The sequence below is a fragment of the Mustela putorius genome, unplaced genomic scaffold, assembly GCF_011764305.1.
Source record: "Mustela putorius furo isolate JIRA1106 unplaced genomic scaffold, ASM1176430v1.1 tig00003845_pilon_pilon_pilon, whole genome shotgun sequence".
Taxonomy (NCBI): domain Eukaryota; kingdom Metazoa; phylum Chordata; class Mammalia; order Carnivora; family Mustelidae; genus Mustela; species Mustela putorius.
The window spans coordinates 65,061,586-65,073,466 of NW_025421998.1; the positions used below are offsets into that span (position 1 = coordinate 65,061,586).

General features: G+C 39.9%; 1 protein-coding gene across 1 annotated transcript in view; it reads right to left on the minus strand.

Annotated features, from left to right (window-relative positions):
- HERPUD2 (HERPUD family member 2) overlaps positions 1–10,788 on the minus strand; it is a 31,478-nt gene extending 20,690 nt beyond the window's left edge. The window contains exons 1-2 of the mRNA XM_045062872.1: positions 10,491–10,788; positions 9,916–10,313 (exon numbers count right to left, since the gene is read on the minus strand). Of these exons, the coding sequence (XP_044918807.1) occupies positions 9,916–10,062 (147 nt within the window). The 5' untranslated portion in view covers positions 10,063–10,313; positions 10,491–10,788. The remainder of the gene's footprint in view (positions 1–9,915; positions 10,314–10,490) is intronic.
- Between the last annotated feature and the right edge of the window lie 1,093 nt (positions 10,789–11,881).

Sequence of the window (11,881 nt, forward strand, 5' to 3'; positions counted from 1 at the left end):
CATAGTACCTAAATAGGCAGATGTTCCACAAATTCTATTAAAACAATTAAATATTAGTTATATCAACAATTGTTAATATGCCAAATCCAAGCAACAACTGTGACAATTTTCAAACAGAATATATGTATTCAGCATGGCTACTAACAAGGGTCTTATAGCAAAAATAATCATAATAAAAACTGTCATACTGAATAAGATCTGTGGTTCAGGGTTGCTTGAGCACCCACGATGAAGGGAAAGGTATAGCTCTGTTTCCAAGATACTTAGCTGTTAGGCATAATCTAGCTTCTCCTGAAAGTATTTTGAGTTTGCCATTCCCAAAATGCACAAGTTCAAATTCCAATATATAAACAACCAAATTAACACAAGAGGTTTTTTTTAAAAATACACTGTCACAAATCTTGAAATTTCAATTAATACATATAAATACTGAGTGGGGAATGAATAGTAAATTATATAACATAACTTAAAAGCTAAGTAGATAATAATTGATTTAACCCATGGACAAAATGAATTCTATAATGCTTTATAAGTTTCCATAATATAATTATTAATTCAGCTGGAATCTAAAAAAGTTTCTTTGATAAGTACTACAGTCATTATAAGGTATCATTTTTCCATCAGTCCAAACATTTGATACTTCTATGTCATACCATTCTGCATAAAGGACAGTCTTACGAATTTTTTTTCTTTACTACGAAAATTTTCAAACATACACAAGGTGGAGAGAACAAAACAAACCCCAAGATACCATCTTCAAGAACTCCCAAATATTCAACTCAAACAATTATCAATATTTTGCTATTCTTCTTTCATCTATCCCCCATTGCCTTTTTGAGGGAAAAGAGAGTTTTGAAACAAATATCACACATCATTTCTTTTCACCTGTAAAAGCAGTATGTATCTGGAACAGGTTTTGGGTTTTTGTTTTTGTTCTTTTACCCCCAAATAACTGCAACATTACCACAGTCAACAAAAGAAGTATCAATTAGGTCAACTTTGAATAAACCTTTATCTTTCCATAACAAAGGAACATCAATTTTCAAAAAGGCATACAATAATATAGCAAAATTACATGGCACGCACCCCCCACCAAGTACACGAAGCAAAAACGAGTATGGATGAGGATGTGGAGAAATTGAAACCCTCACACACCACTGGTAGGAATATGGAATGGAACAGCCTCTATGAAAGTTTGGCAGTTCCTCAGAGAGTTAAACAAAGAGTTACCCAATGGGGGGCACCTACGTGGCTCAGTCAGTTAAGCGGCAGATTCTCGATTTCCAGCTCAGCTCAGGATCTCATGGTCTTTTGAGATCAAGCCTGAAGAAGGATTCCATGCTTAGCACAGAGTCTGCTTGAGAGTCTCTCTCCCTCACCCTCTGTCCTTTTCCCTGTTCACTCTCTGTCTCTCTAAAATAAGTAAATCTACCCCCCCCCAAAAAAGAGTTACTCGATGTCTCAACATATACCCAATTCCACTCCTAGGTATATACCAAAGAAAACTGAAAACTTATGTCCACACGATAACTTGCATAAGAATGTCCAGAACAACTTTAACCATAATAGCCAAAAAGTAGAAACAATCTCAATGTCCATCAACTGATGAATGAATAAACAAAGTATGATAAATACATAAAATAAATACTAGTTGGCCATAAAAAGTAATGAAGAAATGATACATGCTATAATGTGGATGAACCTTGTAAACATTATGCTAAGTGAAAGGAGCCAGACAAAAAAGACCATATATACTATGATTCCATTGATACGTAATTTCCAGAATAGGCAAATCTATAGACAGAAAGTAGATCAGTAGTTACTAAAAATGGAGAGTGACTACCAGTGAGCATAAGTTTTCTTTTTTGAGGTATCAAAATTTTCTGAAATTAGACAGTCATAATAACTGCACAACTTTGTGAATTATCTAAGAACCACTGGGTTGCACATGTTAAAGAGCAAGGATTTTTTAATTTTATTTTTTTGTTTTGGTTTTTGCTTTTTTTAATTAACTAATTTATTATTTGTTTCAGGGGTACAGGTCTGTGATTCATCATACACAATTCACAGCATTCACCATAGCACATACCCTCCCCAGTATCCATCACCCAGCCACCCCCTCCCCACCACAGCCCTCCACTCCAGCAACCTTCAGTTTGTTTCCTGAGATTAAGAGTCTCTTATGGTTTGTTTCCCACTCTGGTTTCATCTTGTTTCATTTTTCCCTCCCTCCCATGATCCTCTGCCTTGTTTCTCAAATTCCACATATTAGTGAGATCATATAATTGCCCTTCTCTGATTGATTTACTTCTTAGCATAATACCCTCTAGCTCCATCCACGTCATTGCAAAAGGCAAGATTTCATTTCTTGATGGCTGCATAATATTCCACTGTGTATGTATAGGTATATATGCATATATATTTGCTACATGTGATTGATATATATATGCATACCACATCTTCTTTATTCTTCTGTTGATGGACTTCTAGACTTTAAAGAGCAAGTTTTACAGTATGTGAATTATATCTCAATAAAATTGTTTCATGAAATTAAATATTCAAATGTCTTCAAATAATCAGAAATTTTAAAAGAAAGGAATTCTTTAATTTTACTATGACTGAAAAACAGAAAAAGGAATTTTCATGTGCCTAACTTAGGTGAGAAGATCTGAAAATTTTTCTATGTCACTAAAAGAATTCCCTCTTCACTTTAAATATCAATACATTAATTAATTTAAATATCTGGAAAACCAGTAGTTAGACATGATAACAAACAATACAATCAGTAATCAACTGATTCAGGCAGTAACTTTCAACTAGCCTGAACTTTCAACTAGCCATTTTGGATCATAAACTAGAGTACTGGGAAAAATACAGATTTCTGAGATCTCAATTCGATTCAGTTTCACTTATAAAAGTGACACAATTTTATTTATCCAGACCAGCTAATAACAGCATCGTTTATCGTGATTGGAAATCCATTTCTGTATTAGTTAGGTTAAGTAATGTTACTATATATATGCTATAACAAACTTCATAATCTCAGTAGCTTTTTTAAAAAAAAATCACATGATACCCTTTCTATATAAAAATCCAGAAGACTCAGGATTGGTAAATCTAAAACTAAGTCCTAATTAAATTGTCCATTAAAAGTCTACTGTTAAGATACTGGTTACAGAGATACATAACACTTGACCATCTATGTTAACACCACCCCCATTCTTCCTGTTGCTCACACACTATATCCAATAGTCAGCAAGTCCTATCAGATAATGCTACTCTCACTACTTCCACTACTCAACCACTAGATAAAGCCTAGAGATACATGGTACCTGGTATTACATGGTAGAGCCAAGGCAGCTAAATTACCAAGTTAGGAACATCCTAATGGTACTCTGAGGAGCGAGACAGAACCAAGGCCACTCCAAATAAATACCTGCCCAAAAAATTCTACCACCCACTTAACAGACACTGCTAAAAACCAAGGTGAGGAAAGCTCATCAGCTTAATATAATATGCAAAAATAAGTCATAAACTAGGAAGATGTTTTTCTTCCTAAAATGTTTACATATACTATCTAAAGTATCTGACTTTTTAACATTTAATCAGATATCAAAAACAGACAAAACACTGTGCATCCCTAATGCATTTAAAATAGAAGAATTTGATAGATGAGTTTACAAAACCAACAACAGTTTCGTATTTCTAGAAAGTCACCTCGTTGGTATCAAAAGATTAAATTTTGTATATGAGGAACTAAATACAGTCTCTCATTTTGGATGGCTTTAAAAAATCATGTTCTTATTAGTATATCTGAATCACCATAGTCAAATACCGTAGTAAAAAATCTTCAACTTACATGTTAGTTCAAAGAACTAGAATCCAAGTCCTTACCCATTTAAACTGGTAATTATTATTATTTCAGTACTTACAGATAGCTCAGTCACAAGCATCAAATAGCTGTAAAGAGGTGGTTCCCAGAAGGTACACAACATATTGATTCTGTGGGAAATGAATTCTATGAATTTGGATTGTAACAAAGCTTCCTCTCATTCCCACTAAATTCACCCAAATTAAAGACCCCAGAGAATTCAGAAGCACTGTAAAAGGAAGTATGGTTTACCCAAACTGCCTCTACCCCTAATCTTCTTGGAACAGCAATAAACAAAACCAGCATACAGGAGCTTAAAAAATAATTTTCTCTAGAATCCCAAAGGGACATCCCTGCTTAGCTGTTTCCACTCACAGGCCATTTGCAAATCAGGTATACATACAACAGAGAATGCCAAAATACATGTCTGCTATGGTTTATACAAGCAAGCAAGAATGTGAAAAGATAAAGAAAAGCAATGTGCTTTTGAGGTCTTAACATACTAGATTCCCATAACTTCCCTAAAATTCATCAAAATAAACAGAAATAGCACACACTAACATGACCTATTAAGGCTATGTTATCCATTCATCTACAGCCTTTAAATGACAAACCATCTAACCACACACCCCTTTTTATACTTCACTTCTCTGCAGTTTGTAAGTGTATATAGCTAAGATGGCCAGGCCCCTAAATGCCTTTCTTCATCTTATTACATATAACCATCATATACAATGTGAATTAATGGTTTAAGCACTGAGACTTGAAAGTCAGACCAACCTGGGTTTAAATTCTAATTCTACTACATAAGGAGTTCTATTATTTATACAATAGAGCTAATAAATAAAACTTACATCATAAGATGTCTATGAGGAATAAATGTGATAAAACATATAAAATACTTAGTAGAATGCTTAAGATACATGGCAACCACTTAGTAAATGGAAGTTTAAAATCTGAGCACCAACTGTGACAGCTAAACAAAAGCATTTGAGACCATGAAATCACTATCTATTATGTAGAGGTGAGAAACTTAACTAAAAGTTCTAGAAAAATCCATATCTTAAAAAATGCATGATTAGGGGCGCCTGGGTGGCTGAGTGGGTTAAGCCGCTGCCTTCGGCTCAGGTCGTGATCCCAGGGTTCTGGGATCGAGTCCCGCATGGGGCTCTCTGCTCAGCAGGGAGCCTGCTTTCCTCTCTCTCTCTGCCTGCCTCTCTGCCTACTTGTGATTTCTCTCTGTCAAATAAATAGATAAAATATTAAAAATATATATATTTAAAAAAAAAATGCATGATTAAACAAAACATAGTACTGTTATTTCCTGAAAAAATACATTAGGAAAAGACTACAAAGGAGTTAAATAAAACAAATTTAGGGATGTCCGGTGGCTCAGTTGGTTAAGTGCCTGCCTTCAGCTCAGGTCATGACCCAGGGTCCTGGGATGAGTCAAACATAGGGCTCCTCACTCAGCAGGGATCCTGCTGCTTCTCCCTCTGCCTCTAGCCCCCCCTGCTTGTGTGCTCCTTCTCTCCCTCCTACCCTTCCTCCCTCTCTTTTTCTGGAAAATAAATAAAATCTCAAAAAAATTAAAAAATAAAAAATAAGGGGCACCTGGGTGGCTCAATTATTAAATATCTGCCTTCGGCTCAGGTCATGATCCCAGGGTCCTGGGATCAAGCACCTAATCAAGTTCCTTGCTCAGCCGAAGCCTGCCTCTCCCTCTCCCACTCCCCCTGCTTGTGTTCCCTCTCTTGCTCTATCTCTCTCTGTCAAATAAATAAATAAAATCTTTTTAAAAATAAAAAAAAATAGATTTAGTCCGCACTCATTCAAAACTTTTAACTTTTCATCAATCTTCACAATGTAATAATGTCCTTTGTTCAGAGTTTTAAAAATATGAACTATATTGCTACGTGACATGAAACCCTCTTAAACATATGCACTAAAATTGTAAAGACAAGTCTTATAAAACAAAAATTATTTAAAAGTATGGATTATAAGCTCCTTTAAGTCAATAGTTCTGAGACAGTTAAGTAAGTTTTTTAAATGATATACCTGAGTAAGGTAATAGGGAATTACAAAAATGAGACAGATATAAACCTCAAATTATATTATTCAAGCTATTTCCACTGCTAATGAAATTAAGACTTCCACCTCAACTGTAGGCAATTTGGTTATGGAATGTTATATTCTCAAGAACAGAACCCATACAACTGGTTCTATTCCTATGTCTTTAATTCTAACATAATCTCAGAGCAGTGGAGCAATTTGAAAAACCAGAACAAACCTCCCTAGCTGAGCAGGAGAGCTAGAAGAGAAAATGATATGACTGCTTTAGTTTGAGAGTATAAAGCACCAAGACAAAGGAAATCTACCCAGAACCGAGGGACACGTTTAACAGGCATTTTGACCTCAAGACTGAAAAGTGAGAAGCTAAGGAAAGCCCGTTTATCCTCAAAACTGAATTCAGGGTGAGTCAGGTCCATCTTAGTTATTGTTTGTGTATGAGAGAAAGAAGCAATAATGAGAAAGAGCCCTAATAAGACTTAGAAATCCCTACTTTTTAAAGTTTTCTCTAAGACAGTCCGTTCTACTGAATAACATTAAGTTCAGCTACGTTCATATTTACATCTTTAGCAAATAAAGTTAAACTAGATTAAAGTCGCAAACTACTCAAGTAAAAGTCGCCTTCCTGACATATTTTCATGCCCCAGGAGCAAGTACCCAAATTTACAGAATAATTATTTCACATTACTGGCCAATTTCAGGATCGGAAAATCTAAAGTCATGAAGTGATGACAAATGTCATATCACAACATAATTCACAATTATCTATGTACACTATTGACATGAACTGATACACTTTTCAATTCCTACACCAAATCCTAAACCAATTATCAATAACATTCAAAGTTAAACAAAACTCCCAAAGAGTTCAATTCCAGGTTTTTAGTGATGGCACTATAAAGTTTTATGTAAATATGGCAACTGCCCTATTTCCTAACTAGAAAACACCTTCCCCTCTGGAGCCCATCATGGATATGTAATCTTTTTACATAATACATAATTACAGTGAGAATCATCAGAGCAACATTACCTTTGAAATAAAAGGTTTAAAAAAGAAAAAAAAGCAGCTACTTGTCTACTTAAAACTGTTATCAACTCTTTAAGAAAAATGTCTCCAAGAGCACCTGGGTGGCTCAGTTGGTTAAGTGAATGCCTTCAGCTCAGGTCATGATCTCTGACCCCAAAGGATCATGCTCCTTACTCAGGAGGGAGTCTACTTCTCCCTCTGATCCTCCCCCTTCTCATGCTCTCTTTCTCATTCTCTCTCTTTCAAATAACAAAAATCTTAAAAAAGAAAAGAGAAAAGAAAAAGAAAAGGAAAGAAAGAAAAATGTTACTGTGAACCTTTTCTTAAATCAGCTACACATTCCCTTACCTCCCCTTCAGAGTTGACCATTCCCTCCCTATGCTCCTATAGCATCCCTCTCGTGTAACACAAGTCACATAATACTAGAGCTTTTTACTACATATCTGTATCCCCACTGGATCTGAGCTTTATAACAGCAAAGGGATCATCATCACCTTCATGCTTAACATATAGACACCCAAATGCCAGGTCAATAAAATCCTAATTAAATAAATAAATGAAGCCCAAGAAAATATGCTCTGATGGGAAAGGGTTTATTTGCTGCGAGTTTACTGACAGATGGAAAATTGAATTTCAAATATTCGTGTGGAGATTGTGATTAAGTCAAATCAGTATCTGAAGATAAGGCTAAAACCTTAAGACTAAATATGCTCTTGTTTAGCCAGTTCTGTTAACTGTTTAGCTAGTTAGCTAAGAGATAACTCTGTTAGCTCAGAGTTTAGCCAGAGTTCTGCTAACAGCAGTAGACATGTGACCTATTTTAGAGATCCTAAAAGGACAACTTCAAATCTCCATTCTTTTCCTTCTAGCAGCTCCTATTTACTTTCCTAGAAACCACTGCCCACAGAGACGAAGGCCCTCCACCCACCCTTGGCCCATCAGACCCAATTAGAGTGCTACTGACCAGAGCCATCAACTTTTCTACTCCTTACTGGAGAACACTTACTTCTACAAGGCACTGGAACCGTACTCTGCTTCTAAATCATCCACCTCCACCAGGCAGATGTGCGAAGAATCAGGCCTAAGAAATAATCTCTGTTAAACACCAAATAGCACTTAAGATGCCTAAACACAGAATTAGTGTCAAGCAGTCTTTGCGGGTGCTCATAAGAACCCAAACTTCTCTCATAATATATTAATATTGCTTATATTACAAAATGTTCTGTTCTAAATAACCATCTTATGAAGTTAACTTCTAATACTCCAGTTCCTATACTGAAGACTACCTGTGGGGTATTATGAAATAGTTGGTGTGTTCAACAATTTAAAAACTTCAAATCAGTTTCCATGTGGTAAATTAGAATGTAAGCCTGTCAAATCTAAAAACCACGGGAAGTTTTCAGTGAAGTTCTAAGACAACAAACACATGGTCCTCACCCCCAGTTCCACCCACTCTCATTAACTAGAAATAAATTTTAGTATTACAGTTCACCTGGAGGGGTGCCTGGGTAGCTCAGTGGGTTGAGCATCTGCCTTCAGCTCAGGTCATGATCCCACGGTCCTGGAATTGAGCCCTTCATTGGCCTCCCTGCTCAGCAGGGAGTCTGCTTCTCCCTCTCCCTCTGCAGCACCCCCTATTTGTGCATGCACGCACTCTCTCTGTCAAATAAATAAATAAAATCTTTTTTAAAAAATACAATTCACTTGGAGATGACTTGCTGGAAGAGAAGAGAAAAGTCAGGTTTGCCACAGTTAAACCTGGAAGTGTGTGTACGAGTTGTAAGTGGGTTAAGGAGACGGTGTAGAAAAGTTTGCAACTGATGTGTCCTCCCAGCAGCCAAATGATCCATATGGGTACTAGAGATTAGCACTAGGAGGGCAGAACTCCTGCCAAAAACTGACTTCTAGTGGGTGCAGGTAAAGTAATTGGGTTTCACACCACTCTTCTCTTAGATACTTTTTGAAAAAGAAAAAGTTTTAGAAAAGTGGTAACTCTTGGTCTACCATAGTGCAAACTAAGTCCCTTTTGGTTCAATCATACAATATAAAGATCTCATATAAGCACATACTTGAGCATATATCTAAATGTATATGTATATACACACTTTTATATATAGATACATATATAGAGACAGAGACACACAAACACACACATAGATATGTGCTCAAGTATATACTTATATATTTAGGAATGGTATTCCAGCTATGTTATAAACAGCACTATGGAAGTATGACTTTCAATTCTGACTATTCTGAAAAACTATTTTTCTACTTTGAAAATGTGTAGAATGAATCATATGCAACAGGAAATCTTCTGTAAACCAGAAAATTTTAAAACAAGTCTGTTACCCCCTGTGAAAATCTTAACTTTAAAACAAAGGATCTGAAAAAAATGGCAGTTCCAGCTGGTTTGTCTCAAGCACTTAAATAACTCGGGGGTTTTTATTTCCTCTATTAAAAATATTTGTATCAAAAATACTGACAGACAAGACCAACTAAGAGTTGATTTTCTAAACCTCCTGCTTTTGCAGTAACTGCCTTATTTCTGTAGTTCTTCTAAAAGTCTCAACGCCTAACTAAAGCAATAAAAGCTTTAATATAGGTTGCAGTGTTTACCTTTTTTAAGGATCCATCTGTCTCTCCCATACTAGGCCAATGACTTAAATCCAATGAAAATGGTCCTTTTTTATGCCTGTCAGTTATGATGTCCCTTGATATTTTTGTACACAGTACTCTTACTAATTAACTGAACCTCATGAGGAAGATACTAATGATGGTTGAGGCACTCGAGAGACACACACACACACATCTCGGAACTCAAAATACTTCGCAGTCTAGCAAGAGACCTATTTGATTCAAGAAGGGAGGGGATGAACAGAGAGACGGGAGTGCATGGCACGAAAAGTTGCTGGCCAGAGCAGCTGTGCCCAGCTTTTAAGACACTTACTGGTTTGCTAGGGTACACGTTAGATAGATGCGTTTTTAGTTTCCCCACGGTCCAGTTCAAGAAGCAGCTAATAGTCTGGTCACTGTATTTCTGATTTGGTGCTTTAATGATGAGGGTCACAGGAATCTCCATCCCATTTTGGTCCATGGTGCCCCCGAGTTGAACAGTCAAGAGGAGCAGCCCAGATGAGCCCAGGTGGTAACTGCCGGCGCGACCAGCACAGGGACGGCAGCAAGTAGGTTCTTAATATTCCGTGTCCAAGTCAGTCACAAGTGCATCGGGCGATACAAAGGCCATTGCCGGTACCAAGGATGATGGACAGTGGCGGCGGCGGGGTCCGGGGACCCGGCCGTGGGTGCAGCTTTCCCCGCCAGGTCCGGGCTCCGCCGGGCTCCGGACTGCGGAGAGAGGCCGGGAGGGAGAGAGAGAAAGCAATGATAAGGGAGGGAGTCACTGCCCCGCCCCCGCCGCGACCCCCAAGCTGAAACGCAATAAGGCCCCTACGCGACGGCCCTGCCAAGCGGACCAGAGAAGGGGCCGAGCCGCTCAGGGAGACCCGCCGGGGCAGGGGGTACCTGAAAGAAGGCCGCGGGGCCCGCCACCGCCGCCCTCCGCGCCCGGACAGGGCCGCCGTCCGCACAGTCCCACCGGGCGTCCTCCGCGGCGGCCGCTCCCTTCCTGCTGCTCCGCGGCGGCCACAGCCCGGCCCCGGGTCTCGCGAGGCGGCGCGGTGGCCGCGGGAGAAGTTGGCCAAAGGGCGCGGTCCGCTCTCCGCTTGACCCCTCGAGCAGGACACTGCAGCGCGGCGCAGGGCCGGGCGCGGCCGAGGCGGCGGCAGGTGGCAGGAGGGCGGGGACTAGAAGCCCAGGGGCCCGGCGCGAGCGCGCTGGTTTTGTTGTTGTTACGAGGAAGGTCCCGGGGCCCCTTTAAGCCGGAAGGCGCAGGACGGAAGTGCGTCACGCGTGGCCCGCCCCGGCGCCCGGCTTTGCCTCTGTAGTCGCAGCCCCCCGCCGCCCCCCGACTGCCCCGGGGACAGCGGGCTGAGCTCCGGGTCGCCCCGAAGCCGCTGGGCTGTGTTGGAGCCCACCTGGCCTGACCGCTCGCTGGGTCCCGTCCCCCAGCCGTGCTCAGGCCTCACCACGAGCTGAGCTGGCGCTAGCACGTCCTGTTTTGACCACACCCTGGAGCCTGGAGAAATGTTCTCCACCCTAGGAGTTTCTCTGCAGAAGTTAGTGTCCTTCAGGATGCCGAATCAAACTTTCGCTCCAAATGTCTTGTGTCGACTGTCTGCAAAGCACGGTACCAGGACCTTTGGTGGAGGAGAGACCCTGGGGTACACTGCGTAGGGAGCAAAGGCTTTCAGTGAAGCCTGAAGCCTGCCTTTACTTTCCGTGTGACCCTGGCTATCCTTTCTGAGCCTTGGTTTAGTTCTCCAAAAGGTAATAGCTATCTAACTGCGTGTTGATGAGCACATGAGCCACGTATGTAAGCCATCTGGTACAGTTCAGGCATATGACAGTATCTCAGATGTTAATTTCCATCTCTTCTTAGTCTTCACAGAAGTTGGTTAAGTGTTTACTGAGCCCCTACTGAGTGTTTCGTTCAGTGGGAGATGAAGAAAGATGGCAGTGTTATTTTGCTGTTTTCACAGCTTGGACATACAACGCAAAGGTTTTGTCCACTGCCCAGAACTGACTTATTCTCCATTTTCTGCACGGGTTTGGAGATCAGTACAGCAAGTTAAAGTTGAACGTGCATTTTCCACTTCCACGTACAGGACAAGGCAAGCAGATAATAAAGAGAGCTAGTCTTTTTCCCTCTCGCCTTCAGAAGGGTTAATGAAGGCTAGCTACCATTTAGTGACCACGGAGGAAACTCTTCCTCTCTGTAGCTAATGCAGCAGGATCCCTTACACCCTCACTTCCTTCACCACCTTCCTGGTGGTAGGACATCTACCATATTTGAG